At 41.9% G+C, this 19,720-nt stretch overlaps 1 protein-coding gene across 1 annotated transcript in view; it reads right to left on the bottom strand.

Moving 5' to 3' along the window:
- Nucleotides 1-5,233, bottom strand: part of ITGA1 (integrin subunit alpha 1) — a 63,796-nt gene extending 58,563 nt beyond the window's left edge. Inside the window, exon 1 of the mRNA XM_081929601.1 lies at nucleotides 4,962-5,233. Within this exon, the coding sequence (XP_081785727.1) occupies nucleotides 4,962-5,031 (70 nt within the window). The 5' untranslated portion in view covers nucleotides 5,032-5,233. The remainder of the gene's footprint in view (nucleotides 1-4,961) is intronic.
- Between the last annotated feature and the right edge of the window lie 14,487 nt (nucleotides 5,234-19,720).

The raw sequence follows: 19,720 nt of genomic DNA on the forward strand, positions 1-19,720 counted from the left end.
GAACTGTAGCTCTAAGTGAATCTCAGCGTGCTTCCTGGCTTGCTTTTTGCTAGTGGGATTCCACGCATAACCGCAAATTCAGGTTATGCATTTAAAATAGATTTGGGCTCTTGCACAACGGACCCTGTTTTAGAAAATTAAAAACAGACATTTGCAGCAATGAATGCATGGGAAAGTGTGGGAAGACAGGAAGTTGATACGACATCATATAACCTCCCCACAAACTTTGTGCAGACAAATCAGGATCAGTGCCCAGTAAACAGGTAGTCTGCAAGTGACTTCATTCTAACTCTTAGGATGGTGCAATCAACAATCTGTGATAAAAACTAACTAAATAAGTAATTTTTTTTGCAGGACTAGCCCTCCTGTTCAAGATAATAGATTAAGTTTCTGATCTACATTGTAACCCAGAAAATTGTGGGGTTTTTTTTTATAAGAAGTGGGTTATGCAGTCTTCAGTTGAAGATGTTCAGTTGACCCTTGTGCAATGTTCAGAAAACGGTTAGGAAATACTTTTGCAATAACTTTGGTTTATTTATTAGGAAAACTAGCTATGCAAAAGTGGACTCAGTTGAAAACAACAGTCTCAAAATATATTAGTAATTGGTTTCATTGCAAGTCCTTGTTTTTTCAGTTCTAAGAACATTTGAAGAAAAAATGATGTGCCTTAACATCTTTTCTTTTGAAAAGCAGGTAATAAACAGTGAAGCTATTCCATTGCAGCATATGGCAGCACCTTTGTTCACCACTTTTTCTTATAACTCCTAGTCTGACAAATATTTAAATTGATTGCATTATTTTACAGCTGTAAAGTCAGCCATTTCAAAAGCCATTTTCGTCATTTAGCTTACTTTTTTTTAAAAAAAAAACAGCTTTTAAAGGCAGAATTAGTGGATTGTGTTTTCAAAACAATAATAGTACTGAGGCTTAATATGAAATACTATTGCCATTATTATGGAGATACATCATGATATTATCTCAATTGAAACCCAAACTTGGAAACAATTGCTGGAGGGAGAAATAGCAACAAATTATTAGACTATTCTTTTGTTATACAGTATAGGAATAGAAAATATTTGATAAGTAGCAAATAAGATAGGAAAGGAGCTTGTTGAGAAACAGATGGTCTTAAGGTAGAAATTTGTAACATTTTCTGCAGTTCAGCCACCTATACTTCTTAAAACAAGTCTGGGGGTGCAAAGGGGCTCATAATTCTAGGAAGTCAGTGAATGTTATAAATTAATGAATGTCAGAATTTAGCTAAAACTTGGGATATTGAAGGCTTCAGCAATTCTCCTGCAAAGTAGCCTGGCCATACTTGATGAATGCAAGCTGCCAGACAGGTGGCTGGGAGACCATATAACAACAGTTCTAAAAGACTACATTGGCTCCCAGTACGTTTCTGAGCACAATTCAAAGTGTTGGTGCTGACCTTTAAAGGCTTCTGCCCTGTATACCTGAAGGAGCATCTCCACCCCCATTGTTCAGCTCAGAGATCCAGTTATGAAGGCCATCTGGCAGCTCTCTCATTGCGAGAAGCGAAGTTACAAGAAACTAGGCAGAGGGCCTTCTTGGTTGTGGCACCCGCCCTGTGGAATGCCCTCCCATCAGATGTCAAAAGAGATAATCATTTATGCAACCTTTCATAGATATCTGAAGGCAGCCCTGTATCGGGAAGCTTTTAATGTCTGATGTATCGTGTGTTTTTTGTATTCTGTTGGAAGTGGTTAGGGCAACCCATTCAGATTGGTGGGGTACAAGTAATAAATTATGATGGTGATGAAACAATGGTGAGTCATCAACACACTGAAGAAATAACCCTGGGTCTGTGCAAAATGGGGGTTGCCATTACCGGGTGTGTGTGGTGCCACACAGGAAAAATGTGTCCCTTTTGAAACAGGTTTGGAGAAGGGGAGGGGCCACTTGGCAAAGGTTCTTGGGAGGGAGAAAGATAAGTGCTAGAACTGGAGGCAGAGGGCATGTGGGGTAGAACCATTTTACCAGGCTTGGTTAGAGGCACAGTAATGGTGTACAAAATGCCTTGGACCCCAATGCTATGCTGCTATGGGGAACAAGCCCCTCTTGAGATATAATGCTGTGAATTCTCTTCCTCCACCTAGACCCAGATGTGTATAGGTGTAAAATAAATCATACATCTTAAAACACTACTGTTTCTGTCAGGCCTGAATTCCCAGTGGAAACACGACCCTGGGTAAATGTCTGGAACCCCCTGGAATCTCGCTACTGCTCAGCAGAGATTGGGGAGTGGCATGCAACCTCTGCAACAATATGCTATTTTCAGTACAGAGAAACACAGATTTTCATCACCTGTAGCTCAGTTCTTCACATGCACAGGGAAAAGGGAAATAAATATTCTGAGAAAGATACCAAGTCGATGAGCCTACGTTAGAAAGAAAGAATTGGAGAACTTTAAATAAAATCCTCAAAAATACCAAATAGCTGATTTCTACTGGACTATAATTTTGGCCTAATAAAAGACACAATGGGGCTTCTGTATTTAGGATCAGAATTTGGCCTTATGAAAAAAGTTTCATTTATGTCTGCTATGTGCCCTTTCCTGTTCAGTCACATTTGAAAATCTTTAAAGTTCATGTTTATATTTTGCTTAGCATCAGTTCAGAAACTACCATGGCAAGTATGCTGAATTATCCTGCAAATCCTTAACTTTTATATTCTGTTCGGTTTTCTGGGGGAAGGAAAGGGGAAGGAAAATTGGAAGGCAGCGGCCCTATCAGGCCTATAGCTCAATCCTTAGACATATTTGACCGGCTTGCTATGAAGCATTCTTAGATCTGTAATCTTAGCTTCAACTCTTGTTCAGTTAGATGTTGGCAATGGCTATGATGTTGCTGTTGAGCTGATGGTCTTATAAGAGCTGGGTTTTATCAGATTTTATCTTTCAGTATGATCAACAAGGGTATCTTGCTCTATACTTCCTTTACCCTATATCCATCTCTTCTTCAGTTTCGGTTCTACATGTAAGGAACGTAAAAACTGAACCCAGGCAAAGCATCAGAAGAGAAAACAAACAAGCAAAAAATTAACCTGAAGGTCAATTCATACTTTTGTTCATCAGTTGAAGCCTGCAGCTTCTTGCGTGTAAGAATGAGACAAGACACCAGCCTAAATTTCTGTATTCACATTATGTTAAACATTATCTGGTAAACAGTTCAGACATCCAGCTTGCAAGTTATCAAGAACTGACGAATCAAGTGATGAGAAGGGCATGATGTGCGGCAGCCCACACTTCTTAGAAGTTCACAATTCTTAGAAATTCTAACTTCCATCCTGTCTTCAACAACGACATAAATGGATACTACAGCGGTACCTCGGGTTACATACGCTTCAGGTTACATACGCTTCAGGTTACAGACTCTACTAACCCAGAAAAATTACCTCGGGTTAAGAACTTTGCTTCAGGATGAGAACAGAAATTGTGCTCCGGCGGTGCGGCAGCAGCAGGAGGCCCCATTAGCTAAAGTGTTGCTTCAGGTTAAGAACAGTTTCAGGTTAAGAACAGACCTCCAGAACGAATTAAGTACTTAACCTGAGGTACCACTGTACACTGAAGAGGAAAATAACCAACCACCTAAAGCAATAATGGAATATTCCACCCTGTGTTTACTCTCTGCTATCTTCCAGGAGTTTGGATGGTATCTTAATGACCAACAATCTATGCACTGACTATATGCTGTTGTGCAGGTCCAATACTTCTTTTCAATCAAGTGGCCTACCTTTGTATTTAGATGTTCAGCTCAGAGAGCTCAGAGTAAATTCAACAGTAAATTATTCAACTACTAGTGGCTGGAAGGTGTTGCAGAGTTTGTTGAAAAAGAAATCCAGAAACGGAGTAACAAAACAGTTCATTATCTGTATGAAAAACATCCTTAAACATCGCCACCACTGTCTATAGGAAGGAGAATAGTACCATGCTATAATTTTTGGATGTTATAATCATATGACTTGTGCTGCCATGGCTTGGTAAGCTGGGATCACTATAATCAGGCATTGCTGCAACTGCAGTGCACATTGCCGAAGAACAACCCCCAAAGCAAAGACAAAAAGTTGAAAATTTAAACCACTCATCCCAAAGTTGTCTCATTAAAAATAAATAAAACCAGCCTGTCCAAAGTGAGTTACAAACTAGAACCAAACATTACAAAAGACACAAGCAACAGAAAATAATATTTTCATTTCCCCTTGGGGTGATTACTATAAGATTTCCTGGCTACTCTCAGCCTTTGTCAATGTGATGCTCCCCTCCCCACTATATATATTTTTTTTGCTTCGCCCACATACTTCAGCAAAACCATCCCTCCGAGACCCACAAAGCATCGAGCAATTGCAATTGTGTTCATTTCCTCTCCCACCCCCACTTCCATTTCCATTTCCTCCCATTCCACCACCCCAAAACAGAAAATGGTTTGTGTCAGGAAAAGCTGAACTCCCCTGAGTCTATGGTGCTCTAAGAAATCCTCGAGAACAGGGAATCCTGAAATGGAAACACCACATGTTTCATTGGCAGTGTTATGCTAAGTAAGAGTAAATCAGCTCCCTTATCTCCTGTGCAGTTAAGGGGGCGCAATTTGCTACACTGTCCAAAATGATTTGCAAAAGTGAAAATCAAGCTTGCGCAACGGTACATTTCAACCCGGTCACCCCTTCCCTTGCTTGCCTAGTTCTATGATTTCTTATTTCCCACTTTCCTCTTTCTTTGCATCTTTCTGTTTAGTTTTAAAGCTTCTGTCACCCAAAATCAATGAATCGCTGGCTGTAAAGTTGACTTAAAACTCGGGGCGGGGTGTGTGTGGAATTGGCTGAAAAGCAAACAGACCGAAAGAAGTGGGAATGATGAATTGCTCAATTCTGGGGAGAGCCAAAAGCCGAGGGAGAGTTTGGCAGATGCGGAGCCTTCGGAAAGAAGAGAAAGATGTTCTCACCTGTCAGTACCAAGCAGGGGACAGCGACACCTGGACTGCTGCCGCTGGGACAGAGGGAGCAGGAGCCCATGGTTGCAATTGCAAAAGGAACCCGTGCAGGGGGAAAATAAGAAAGAAACGAGGCAAGCTTGTTAGCAACAGGGGTTCTCTTGTTCGGCTGCTAACTTCACAGCGCTGTTGCTGCTGCCGCTGCCGCTATTGCTTCTGGTCCCTTTTGCATTAGCAGCGGCAGCCCAGCCAGGCATTTCCTGTTTGTTGTTCAAGCCCTTTAAGTTTCTTTCCCCCTACACATCAAGATGAATTGCACCCCCCTCTCCCCAGCCCCCCTCCCTCTCCTGCTCCAAGTGGGCTCTGAGCCTTTGAAACCCCCACGTGGCTGGATCCCGTAGCTCAGAGACATGTACAAATAAAGTCAGATCTTTAACAGCTCGTGTTTAGGCTGAAGTCGGCAGGCTGCGAAGCAAACCTTAAAGGGACATCTGCATGCTTATAATTAATGGGTGTCTCCAGCTACCAGCCAGCTTCTACCAAATGCTGACAGTGAGAAGGCAGGTTTTGGGAACAACCTCTTCTCCCTCCCTCTCTCTCCCTCCACCCCCACCTTTCTTCCCAAACCGCGGTCCTAAATAATACTCTCTTCTCTGGGAGACTGCAGAGGTCCCTATTAAGAAGTGTGTGTGTCAAATTCAGATTTCAAGACACTTCCACGCTGAAGCTGCCCTTTGTGGGTCTAATTTTTCCTCCACTTACATCACTCTTTAAAAATGTTTCTGTTCTGTATTGTAGCATATATACTAAATCAAGCCTTTGTAGAAGGCGGTGGCAGTGGCGGAGACTGCAAATTCTCTCATGCAATTTGTATTTAAGATTAACACCTACTGCTTATTTGTATCATTCATGTTAGCATAAATTGCTCTACAGGCCTTTTCACATACAGTTTTAAATCTGCAGTCAAGCTGCTATCTTTCAGCCTCAGTTACCCTAGCTGTAAATTGGGAATAACAGAGACAGTTCTCAGAGAGCTATAGGAAGACCAAGTAAAGTGCTATATCATTAATGAAAAATCTAGTTTCCTGTTTGGTGACTATCTCTCCCCCCCCCCCACCATGACAGCCCATATATTCTGAATTGTTCAGTGACCAGCAACGTTTGATCCACTTCTGTACCAGTTTGTCATTCTGGTTTTGCCATAGTATTGCTTCAGTGTTCTTTGACAGCTGGGAGTCCCTGCACAGCCTAGAATGAAAAACACACTGGGGTTTGTGAAGGTGGCACCCTCTTGGCAGAGAGATGGGCAGAGAGGTGTGATTTGCCTTCAGATGAAGTGCCTTGGGATTAAGGAACCAACCAAAACAGCAAGCAGGCTTCTGAACTGTCCAGATCTATTCCTGAGGCTAGATGTGAGGAAGAAGTCTGGAGAACTCAAAAACTTGCTCACTATTGTGTGACATTTTGTTGGACCTAATAAATATATGGGCCAACTATGGATTTGGGGGTGGGGGTGGAGTCCCTAATGGATCAACACAGCTGCCTTTTTCAGAATCTTTGCCTGGAAATCTGGCACATGGATAGTCTGTTTATGCACTTCCAATATGTACTGCTTGTATACTGTATCTGTAAATAATTCAAAACAAGCAACGTAGCCCTTCTTACAACTGGGGATCGTGGATCACATAGCTCTGGAACCTTGGAAAGTAACTGAGCAGGTGTGTGCAGCAGGATGGAGTGAATCACTGCAGTCAACATAAATCTGAGCATCCTTGAGAAACCAAGCAAGTAAGGCATTTGAGGAAGAACCTAAAATAAAAGTGAAGGAGAACAGGGGGGTTTAAAGAGAAGGGTGAACTCTAGCTAGAGAGATTCCAGTTGTGCCTGGTTGAGGAATTCCAGGAGGCGGATCAGCAACTGATAGGCTTGGACTGTGGAATATTACAGCCAGTATCTAATCAGGAGACTGCCAACAGTGGTGGGAATGCCAAGGTGGTGGAAGTATCCCAGGAAATGGAAGCTGCTAGGAAATCAAATTACAGGAAGAGATAAATGATAAGCAGCCCACTCGTTAAGGGAATGGCATGGAAGAAGGGACCAGCTGAGCAGAAATGGGTGACTTGTGGCCCTCCATATGTTGTTGGATTCACACCCAACAGCTCTGGCTAGGATGCCCAGTGGTTAGGGACAATGGGGATTATAGTCTAGCAACATCTGGAGAGCCACAAGTTCTGAGTTACAGACTGCAGACCTGGCTGAAGAAAGAGACCATATAGAGTTGTGTTTTTTTTTAATCCAGTTGTTTCCTATGAGTATTTTAGTGGGTGGGATCAGTTCCCTAAAACTCATGTACACTGGCAGGTGCCTAGGGTGATATCCAATGCCAGTCATACTCAGAGCAAACCCTCTGAAATGAATGGACTTAACAATCTTAAGTCAATTGATTTCAGTAGCGCAGTTCTGAATAGGACTGAGCTGGTATCTAGCCTTCGTGTAGTCGTGAATTTTGCAAGAATAATGGGACCCAAAGCCTATCTTCCTCAGCAGAGAACTTTGCCCCTATAGGGAGAGGGACAATGGAGAGAAAATGAGTTTACTTGCAGTTGCTTTGACAGAATGGACCTGGCCTGCTAGTCGGGCACAGCATACCCTGGGGCAAGGAATTGTTCAAGGCTTTAGATTGGCCTTCCTCATCCTGGCACATTTCAGAGGTTTGGGACTACAACCTCCATCATTCCTGACTATGCTGGTAGGAGCTGATGGGAGTTGTAGCTGAAACATCTGGGGGACACACCAGTTTTTGAGAAGGCTGCCTTAGATCTACGGTTGGTTTTAGGGTATGAGTTAGATTGGCCTGGGAATCAGTTCAGGAGCAGCAGGAGAAAGAAAGAGTTACCCTTTTTGGAGTAGATGAGAGGAGTCCCGTGATTTTGGGGCATATGGAGATGCCTGCTGCGACGCATGATGGGAGACCTTGGCAAAGACCACTTCACTGAGAATGTGATTGGAATTTTTAGATGATTATGATGGAAATGTAGCCAGAGATCATTTGCCAAGCATCAGGAATCACACACAAGCATACAACAATTCTATTCAGCCAAAGGACAAAAGTGAAGAGAAGCCAAAGCTCATCAAGGGAATAGTACTGGGTGAACACAACCCTTCCCCACCCGATTTACGGTAAATGGGGTATGTTAGAATAATGATAAACTGACATTTGAGACAAACGAGAAGTTATCGACTGGAACAAAGATACATTTCAGGGGACTGGCGATAGCAAAAGCCTGGGAGGGGGAATATGCATTTGCCTCAAAAACTGACCACAAAGGATTTTGCTGGCACCCTTTTGAGATATTTGTGCCAGTGTGGAGTAATTTACTCTGCATGGGGAAATGTGTTTGGATGGTGGTGCTCAATGCTCCCAGCAATAGAGCACTGGGATGCCTAGGAATTGCAAGCTTTAGCTTGCCAAATGTTTTGCCTTTGGGGGCAGCAGGAAAAAAGGGGGGTTGGCACAGACATTTAGGGCTCTCGGTGGTAAGAGAGAACGTCTACACTTTGCTGTAACCACATTGGTAAATTCACTGATGTTAGAAAATACATTAAATAATGGACCTAGAACAGAGAAAGTGGCAGGGAACGAAGAACTGCAGTAAGTCTCATGCAGCTCTTCTCTGCAGCTTCCATGACTGATCAGTTATAGCAGGTTGGGGGAAGGGGTTGCTTACATGTCTGGGGAAGGGGGACAGGCAGGGCAAGTCATAACTGCTGCCTTAGCTCCTGCTGCTTTGGGAGATTTAAGGATATATGATTTATTAACTTTCTCCAGCTTTGAATGTAAGAAACCTAAATATAACAAAGACACCCTAAGTCTCCAGATCTCTCTCATCTAAAAGTAATTAAACAGGGCAGTGCTATCCTTGGGCTTAACAATACATTGCCCAGAGCCATTTGAAGAATCAACTTGAGAATATAGTGTTTGAAACCCAGATCTTATCCAGCATTACCCACAGTTGCCAGGGCTGGCTCTAGAGGGTTGGGCATGTGCCAGGACCCCAAAACCCGCAGTGGGCCCACTGCCTTCAGGTTGTTCAAGGTTGTACAGGTTGTTCAAGGAGATCAGATACAGCTTCAGAGAGTTCTCAGTTTGCAACTTCTTTCACCTTAAAGGTAAAAGTAAAGGTACCCCTGACCATTAGGTCCAGTCGTGGACGACTCTGGGGTTGCGGCACTCATCTTGCTTTACTGGCTGAGGGAGCCAGCATTTTTCCGCAGATAGCTTCCGGGTCATGTGGCCAGCATGACTAAGCCGTTTCTGGCAAACCAGAGCAGTGCATGGAAACGCCGTTTACCTTCCTGCCAGAGCGGTACCTATTTATCTACTTGCACTTTGACATGCTTTTGAACTGCTAGGTTGGCAGGAGCAGGGACCGAACAATGGGAGCTCACCCTGTTGTAGGGATTTGAACCTTCTGATCAGCAAGCCCTAGGCTCTGTGGTTTAGACCACAGCGCCACCCGTGTCTCAGTTTAGGGCCCCCCAAACCCTGAAGTCAGTAGAGATAGTTGCTCTTATTCTGACATGCTTTGCAGTGTGGACAAAAGCAAAAACCAAAACTTAACTCAACTCAGTATACAGATTTTAGATTCCTTTTCAGGGTCCTTTAAACCCTTCCTCTTGGAAATTCTCCATATATCCTGCTAGCATTAAACTCCTAAGCTGTTATCATGTTCTGGCCATTTTTAAATGTTTGCTTCACAATGTTAGCTCTCTAGTTTGCAATTCTCTCTCCCCCACCCAAACTTTCTCTATACAGTCCTTTCTCTAATCACTTTCCTTTCAAAGTGCCTCTTTTGCAGTTCAGCTTTTGATCTCATTGTATTATTGTTTGCAAAACAGTAGGAGCTAAGAGCACATCTTTTTTGCAGCGCTGCAAAAGCATGCAGCTCAAACCAGACGTATCTCAAATATTTGGAGATATTGGGATTAGTAATGACTCTCTTCACCCACACCCTCCTGAGCTGGAGCCAGGATTTTGGCGAATAATCGGAAGTTCATGGAATTTTCCTCTGCTCCTTTGAGGGTAATAAAAAACGGCTGCTAATGACTGCAAGCACTAGTTAAAATGTAGCTGCTATTTCGATCTTGGATTTTGTGAGAACATGTTGAACCTACTTTCTCTATGTCAGTGCTCTAAAAGAGACAATTTTCAGGAATCTGCAACTATTTAAGACTAAATTGCAATACCCTGCCAGAAGGTACAGAGAAATGAATGCTCTTACGTCCATCCATGTTCATTCAGGGCTGCCAGATCATTCCAAGACTGGGGGAAATTGCCCATTGTTAATATTCATGCAATATTTGGTTTAAAAATCAGTACGTAGCATTGATGTTGATTTTTTTTTAAAGGATTTTTTTTTTAAAAAAACTGTTTTAGGAATTATGGTTAGCTATTCATTAACCCTAAACCTAGACTGTGCATTCAGCTTGTGAATATTTGTGGCTTGATGACATTGATTTGAAGTATCGTAGAATTGTAGAGCCAAAGTAAACATCGTGTGTGTTCCCCCTGACCCCAAATTGACAAACCACAATAAAAATAGATTTTTTTGGCTTATAGAAATATGTATAGTGGACAGGGAGAGAAACCTCTCCCTCTTCTAGAAATACCAGAGCCTGGAATCGTAGATTGAGCTATCTAGGGGTGCTAACTTGAACAAAATATTGGGGGGGGGACCCAGGTAAGCCCTGCTACACATAACTGATCACAAGACACAGCACACATGCACCATTTGAGTGGCAGTGCCTATCAACTTGGGGGGTTGCTGGCCCCCTCAAATATATTATTGTGGGGGGGGGGGGAAAGGAGCTCAGACCCTAGGAGTTGGCTCCCAAGGAGCTATCCATTCAATGAAGGCAAATGGCGGGAGAACTTAGGGCAGACATTAGGGAAGGGCTGTAACTCAATGGCAGAGCATCTGCACTGCATGAATCATAGAATCATAGAGTTGGAAGAGATCACAAGGGCCATCGAGTCCAACCCCCTAGAAAGAAACTCCTTTAGCATCCTAAAGGTCCCAACATCTGAGGCCTTTTCACTGTGAAAATAGCCATGGAGGGTCAGGGGTGGCATGATAGAAGGGTATAGAATCATGTATGGTGTGGAGTAAATGGAGAGAGAGAAACTGAAGCTGACTGTTGGAAGATCCAAGATAAAGAAAGAATGTCCTTTTTCACACAGTGTCCACCTAAACTATGGAATTTGCTGTGACAGGATGCAGGGATGGCCACCAACTTGGATTGCTTAAAAACGACATTAGACAAATTATGAAAGAGAATGGCTTCAAGGCTGCTGGCTATGTTGTCATCCAATGTCAGAGGCAGTTTGATCGTGAACATCAGTTGCTTGGGTGAGTGTGAGAGAAGTACTGTAATTCCTGCTCAGGTAGGGTTGGCATACGTCCAGATTTTCCCGGACATATCCAGGATTCGTCTGTCGAAAATAGCATCCGGGGGAAATGTTCAAAAACTGGTTAAAATGTATAGGCAGCCCACATTAGAAGTGAAGATTTGTTGGTGGATTTCCCCCCAAAATAGCTCAAAAACTTCTTTGGGGGGGGGAGATTTTGCAAACGACAACAACAACAAACAAACCAAAGGATGACCAAAAGACGCAATGTTATAAATGTAAAGATTAAGAGATGACGAGTATTGGGGGAGGGAAGCCACATGAGTGTATGATTTGTTTTCGTTTGGTTATTATTTTGTATTGTTATTGCTAACTGAATATTGTGTACCTTTGGAAAATAAAATTATGGGGGAAAAGGTGATCTACAAAGCTTATTAGCACGGCACACTTCTGCTCTTCCCATTGTAGGAAAAAGCATTAGGTCCCTCCACTCGCTCTAGTAGTCTAACCTTCAACATTCAGGCTTTGCCAATACATATGACTCGCGGTGAGAGGAGAGCTGACTTGAGAGGTCACCTACAATTTTCCAAATACTTGCATGTAGGCGGCTTAGCAGAAACTTGAATTGCTGCATTCAAGTTTCTTTGGAGTGGTTGTTAAGTGTGCTAATATTAGTTATCAGAAAATAGGCAGGTAAAGTTGAACCACCACTTTGCTCCGTTATTGTAGTACAAGAAGGCACCAAGGACAAAAATGAAATAAGGAACGACAAGAAGGAACTAAGGGTCTTTGTAAGCGGTGGTGGTGGTGGGAGAGACTCAATTCCTCAAGTGCTGGGGCAGCCACCAAGGACATGAAAACGAGAAAAAAGAAGTTCACAAAGGCAAGCAAACTGCACTGTTCTCCACTAATGTTGTCACAGACAATAACCTAGTGTTTCCCCTGTTTTCTGATAACTGAAGCAGGCATTCTTCCTCTTTCCTTTCCTTTTTCATTCTGCAGAATGAGGTGGCCACTGCAGGCAGCTATTTCGGGTATCATGAAAGGGAAGGAAATTGTTAGGAATTTAATATCTGTATATTTTTACTGTCCGCTGAAGAGAAGCACCTGTGAGGATTTTCCGCTAAGGTACCAAAATAATTTGACTAGCCTTAGGTACTAAGGTACCTTGGCTTGGGAGAAGGGCACCAGAATGTATCAGGATCAGCCTTGATAACGGGCAGCACTTTTCATTGCTAACATCTCCAGTGTTGACTTTAGCATGTGGAACTGGTAAGAGCCCTTCCCTAAGAAAAGTACACCCCTTGCATTCTGTGTGAGTTAGTGCTCCGTCAATGCCTCCTGGTTGGAAAAGCAATGGTCGAAAACACGATGAGAGATGCACAGCCAGTCTGACGTGCTTAAATGTTCCATTCAAAACTGATGCAGAGTGACGGTAGAGTTACTCACCTTCTGTTGAACCCAATTGCAAAGAGAGAAAGCCAGAGTAGTGAGCCATGCAGGGATGCAGCAGGCCAGTGATCATGCAGAAGACCACCCTCATGGTTCAATAGGAGAAGGATTCAATCCAGCCATGTTCCAGTTGCTTGGTCAGCAAAGGCAGAACTGAGGTTAGTCGAGAGGGAAACTAGAATATAGGGAGACATGGCTCAGCTGCCATGGCAACCATGAATGGAAGCCCAAATGGGATGGGTGGCCACTCAGTGTTCCTGCCAAACCTGTACATGGCTGTTCATAAGTCAGCCAGACACTCAGACCTCTCTAGTGGCAGAGAATAATAATAATAATAATAATAATAATAATAATAATAATAATAATAATAATAATAATTTGTTTATACCCCGCCCATCTGGCTCGGTTTCCTCAGCCACTCCGGGTGGCTTCCAACAAAATATTAAATATAACAATTAATAAAATATTAAAAGCTTCCCTAAACATTATGATTGTCTTGTGTTTTGTTATTGTGTTCCTGTATTTAGACTTAGATTTTTGTGTGAACTGCTCTGAGCACAGATTTACTTGTGGAGAATGTGATATATTAAAAAAATTGCCAGTGACAACAACGACGATTGGTGGTGCTTGTACACCCACATTCAATCTAGCAATGAGTCTTCTTCCTCTTAACTTTATTACGGTCACAGACCAGCATAAGAAAAACATATAATAAAATACCAGTTAGGATTTGAACAGATAATTGTTAGAGCAAATAAGGGCATAGAAACAAGCATAGCAATGAGTCAGCTCTCTACAGGTAGATTTTCAGTTTTCTGGAATCTGCCTAACTTACTATGGTTTCTGAAAGCAGGTCTTCTGGTTTAAGTATCTGGCATCATTGCGCTATTGGTAATAAAAATCAATACGATTTGATCAAATTGGCGTTAATGCGTATTTCATCCTATTTCATTTTGTGAAAGCGTGTTCTCCTTCATGGAGAGCACGTGTTGCGGTGGGGGCCGCCAGGACACTCCAAAGTTGGGGGCGGGCTAAAGAAAAACAAGACAAAAAAAGAACAAGTATAATTTCATTCCCTTTTTTTCTTATACCTTACTTCCCAGACCTCCTCATACCTCCCCTTTTTGTATTCCAATTCTAATTATTAATTCAGCAAATCCTCACCTTTAATTTTCATTAAATTTTCAACCTTACTTTTCTTTTTACTTAATCATTACAGCTGAAAACCACTTAATTTCTAAACCAACATCATTCTAACATTCATTAATTTTGCAGTATTTCCCAAGATAGTCCTTGAATTTCTTCCAATCTTCTTCCGCCGTCTCTCTTCCCTGGTCTCGGATTCTGCCAGTCATTTCTGCCAGTCCCATATAGTCTATCACTTTCATCTGCCATTCTTCCAAAGTGGGTAGATCTTGTGTCTTCCAATACTTTGCGATGAGTATTCTTGCTGCTGTTGTAGCATACATAAAGAATGTTCTGTCCTTCTTTGGCACCAATTGGCCGACCATGCCCAGGAGAAAGGCCTCTGGTTTCTTCAGGAAGGTATATTTAAATACCTTTTTCATTTCATTATATATCATTTCCCAGAAAGCCTTAATCCTTGGGCACGTTATATCAGTCCTGGAGGTTTTGTTAAATATGATTAGAAGGGACCAGTTGGTTAAAGGTATTCAGGTCGGAGTTAAAAATTACAAGTTAAGGGCATTTGCAGATGACCTAGTCTTAACTTTGCAACAGCCAGATACTAGTACCAAAAGAGTATTAGAACTAATTGAGACATTTGGTCAAGTAGCAGGATTCAAACTGAATAAACAGAAAACGAAAGTGCTGGAAAAAAACTTAACAATGGAAGAGAGAGAGAGATTTCAGAGTGAAACAGGGTTGGAAATAACAAAAAAAGTGAAATATCTGGGGGTGAACTTAACATCTAAGAATGTGAATCTATTTAAAGACAATTACGAAAAGTGTTGGACAGAAGTAAAGAAAGATTTAGAAATATGGTCAAGATTGAGACTTTCCTTGTTAGGTCGAATTGCTGTTATTAAGATGAATGTACTGCCTAGAATGTTATTTTTGTTTCAGACGTTACAGATCTTAGACAAGATGGACTGCTTCAAGAAGTGGCAGAAAGACATATCCAAATTTGTCTGGCAGGGCAAAAAGCCCAGAATAAAATTTAAGATTTTAACTGATGCAAAAGATAGAGGGGGCTTTGCCCTGCCGGACTTAAGACTCTATTATGAATCAGCAGCTTTTTGCTGATTGAAACATTGGCTGCTTCTTGAAGATACAGACATTTTGGATTTGGAAGGGTATCATAATAACTTCGGTTGGCATGCATATTTATGGTATGACAAGGCAAAGGTGTATAAAAGTTTTAAAAACCATATTGTTAGGAAAGCACTATACAACGTTTGGATTCGATATAAAGACTTGTTGGAAAGTAAAACCCCCAGGTGGTTGTCACCAATGGAAGCTAAGGCGGTGAAAAAACTTAATATGGATTCTAAATGGCCAAAATACTGTGAAATCCTAGAACAAGATGGTGAGAAGTTTAAACTTCAGAGTTATGAGAGACTAAAGTCCAAAGTTCGAGATTGGCTACATTACCGTCAGATAAATGAGACATTTAAGCAGGACAGGAAAATAGGATTTCAGAAGGAGAGGTCAAAGTTAGAAACAGAACTCTTAGAACCCAATACTAAGAACTTGTCTAGAATGTACAATTTGCTGTTGAAATGGAATACACAGGATGAAACAGTGAAATCAGCTATGATTAAATGGGCACAGGATATCGGTCATGACATTATGTTTGCTGACTGGGAACAGTTATCGACCACCGGTGTTAAATTCACGGCATGCAATGCCTTAAAAGAGAACATAATGAAAATGATTTACAGGTGGTACATGACCCCAGTCAAACTAGCAAAAATATACCATTTGCCCAATAACAAATGTTGGAAATGTAATGAGACTGAAGGTACCTTTTACCACCTTTGGTGGACCTGCCCAAAGATTAAAGCCTTCTGGGAAATGATCTATAATGAAATTAAGAAGGTCCTTAAATGGACTTTTCCTAAGAAACCAGAGGCTTTTCTCCTGGGCATGGTTGGCCAATTGGTGTTAAAGAAGGACAGAACCTTTTTTATGTATGCTACCACAGCAGCAAGAATTCTTCTGGCAAAGTATTGGAAGATGCAAGAACTACCTACTCTGGAAGAATGGCAGACGAAGGTGACAGACTTCATGGGACTAGCAGAGATGACCGGCAGAATCCGAGATCAGGGGAAAGAGACAGTGGAAGAGGACTGGAAGAAGTTTAAATTATATCTTAAAAACTGTTGTAAAATTGAGGAGTGTTGAGATGTCAAGGGGTAAGAAGTAGAGAAATACAGCTGTAAATATTAAGTTTAAAGAAGTTTAATGAAAGGGAACCAATAGATAAACTGATTAAAGGGTTGCTAAAGAACTTTGGAATAAGGATGCAGCGAAAGGGAGGTACGGGGAAGTCGGTATATGTTTAATGTGGTGTATGTTTTTGTTTTGTAATGTGTTTGTCTTTTATTATGTGTTGGAAAAATCAATAAATTTTTTTTATAAAAAAAAATAATAATCCTTGGGCACGTCCACCAAAGGTGAAAGAATGTACCTTCATTTTCTTTACATTTCCAACATTTATTATCGGGCAAATGGTAGATTTTTGTAAGCTTAACTGGGGTCATGTACCACCTGTAAATCATTTTCATAAAATTTACATGCTGTAAATTTCATGCCAGTGGTCCACAACTGTTCCCAGTCAGCGAACATAATGTTATGACCAATATCTTGTGCCCACTTAATCATAGCTGATTTAACCGTTTCATCTTGCGTATTCCATTTCAACAGCAAGTTATACATCTTTGACAAATTCTTAGTTTTTGGTTCTAACAATTCTGTTTCCAATTTTGATTTTTCCACCTGGAAGCCAATTTTCCTATCCAACTTATAAGCCTCCATTATTTGGTAATAATGAAGCCAGTCTCACACTTTATCTTTTAATTTCTCAAAACTCTGCAATTTCAATTTGTCTCCTTCTTGTTCCAAAATTTCCCAATATTTCAGCCATTTGGACTCCATATTGAGTCTTTTCACAGCCTTTGCCTCCATTGGCGACAACCACCTTGGGGTTTTATTTTCCAACAAGTCTTTATATTTAATCCAGACATTATACAATGCTTTCCTGACAATATGATTTTTAAATGTTTTCTGAGCTTTAACCTTGTCATTCATTGCTAGCTGTGGTTGATGGGAGTTGTTGCTCAGCAACTCTGGAGGGACAAAGGTTTCCCACACCTGATTTACATGAAGAACAGCTTATAAATATTTCCAAATACATAAAGAACCAGAAATTCTAATCTTGTTCTCTCCCATCAGACACAGCACAGTCATGCTAACGAAAACGAAATAAACTACAGTTTTCATTTAGGATGTGCCTTGGCTGGCTTTGAATTTATCACATGATTCATATAATGATTATTCACATGCTAGCAATATCATTCAGGGAATCCATGTCTTTCTTATTTGGCTGCAGGAAATACAAGACTGACGGATTCTATACACTTGGAAGTATTGTGGAGGAGGCATTCAACATTTCTCTGTGGCAACTGTGACTAAAAAGCAAGTCCTAGGAAACAGCAGTTGCTGAAAGTTAGTGCCGAAAGCCAGCCACTCCTTTTCCTGAAATGCAGGATGCAAATGCTCCTTTTGTTAAAATTGACCCAGAACATGGAAGGAAATGCTCTAAGACGCTATTCTACCACTATTGTGTGTGTGTGTACAAGAATTCAATTTATTGCCTAGAATAAAAGGACTAGTCTGTAGGGCAATTTATATTTTATGGCAAGGCAGAGGTGGGGAATGTCAGGCACAGCAGCCAAGTGCAACCCTTCAGGCCTTTCTAAGAACTTGGGATTCTCCTTGGTCATGCTCTCCACCTAGAATTCACCCCACCCCAGCTCTACTTTGCACCCTTCTTCAATGCTTTCCTCTGCTGCAATGTGTCCTCAAACTGTGATGGTGCCTCTTGCTTGGTAGTGGGTGCATGATGAACCAGCCCACTCTCCTGAGCTCACATTTTCCAGGGATGGCGTTTTCCCCGCTCCCTGCCCCCCGGCAAGACTCCAACAATGTCCTCACAAACTGCATCTCAAGAAGAAACCATCAGTCCATATGTCTGGATGAGAGCCTGGAGACATGGACCGTTGGCCTGGGATTTCTGGGCAATGAGATCCTGAGTCTGTGGCAAGCTTACCTTGATGTCACAGATACAGTGGTACCTCAGGTTACAGATGCTTCAGGTTACAGATGCTTCAGGTTACAGACGCTTCAGGTTACAGACTCCGTTAACCCGGAAGTAGTACCTCGGGTTAAGAACTTTGCTTTAGGATGAGAACAGAAATTGCACAGCGGTGGTGCGGCAGCAGCAGGAGGCCCCATTAGCTAAAGTGGTACCTCAGGTGAAGAACAGTTTCAGGTTAAGAACGGACCTCCGGAACAAATTAAGTTCTTAACCCAAGGTACCACTGTACCGCCTCTTGGCAACTTTTCACATGCACCAGATTAACCTCAGCAAATTAAGAAATGTGGTTGTGGACTTCCCCATGAAGAGAATACAAGGCCCACCCCACCTGGGAAGCCTGCATGTAAACCATGAGCTGTTCCATCCACTTAGGGTTCCTTTTCCATTCACTGTGCTCCTATCACCAAGCATTGAAGCTGGGCCTTTCCTGAACACACAGAGGGTTCTCCTTGTGTTTAACATGCAGTTACATGTACTTTTGTAGAGGGAAAGGAGGCCATTTACTGTGTTTTTCCTACACATGTTTTGTGAACTCAGGTTAGGAAGGTACAATAAGAAGTGACCGGGAACACCAGATCAGTATGAGACTGCCAGTCTCTTGCTGCATAATTTTGGTCTCTAGCTTCCTTCGCCTGCTTCTTTTTCAGTAAATGCTTCATTTCAGAGAGCAGCGGCAAGCACTCAATAAGAGGAAATGCTCATTTAGCTCTCCAATACATCAGGCTATCTCATTTTGCTCCATAACTACCAGTTACAGTGTGCTCTGCTGAAGATGATATATATTCTCTCCTGGAAGGCAGTTATTAGTATCTGCAGTGGCAATTAAGATTATATTGCATTTTTGTACGGCTTTCTAAAGATTTATTTATAGTTCGTAATTAAAGTCGCTATTCAGCCCCACAGATCAGCATTGCTGTGGATCAAAGAGGGAGTAAACAGCAGAAATGTCTGGTTTTCATGTTAAGAAAGCATGCAGAGCTAAAAGGCTTGATGAAAGATGAAAGAACACAGTCTTTGAGAGTGCAATCTACTCAGAGGAAAGCTAGCATCATAGAATTATAGAGTTGGAAGAGACCCCAAGGATCATCTGGTCCAACCCCCTGCAGTGCAGGAATATGCAGCTGTCCCTTATGGGGATTGAACCCGCAGCCGTGGCATTTTCAGCACGATCGGTGCTTTCCCCCCTAGAAAAATAGGTGCTGGTACTCACCATGAAGTTGTTACAGTAAGTGCCACACTTTTTAAGAACAACAACAAAAAAGTGCCGCTATTGCAGATCCTTGAGTACCCCCTGAAAAAAAGCACTAAGCACGATGCTCTAACCAACATAGCTGTTTACACAGTTGAATGGGTCTTACATGCTGAATTTTCGTTAACATGTTGGTTTTGGGAAGAGTGAACAAATTTCCCTCCCTTCCCTAGGTATATGCTAGCTACTGCAAAACTACTGAGACTGAGCCAGCAGCCAAGACTTGGATTATGGACACAGTGATATTATCCAAAATTTTGTCTTCTTTCTCATTCCAGAGTGTCACTGACTGTAAGACTAAGAGGTCATGTCATGTTCCT

The sequence above is a fragment of the Podarcis melisellensis genome, assembly GCF_964234715.1.
Source record: "Podarcis melisellensis genome assembly, chromosome: 11".
NCBI classification, from domain to species: Eukaryota; Metazoa; Chordata; class Lepidosauria; order Squamata; family Lacertidae; genus Podarcis; species Podarcis melisellensis.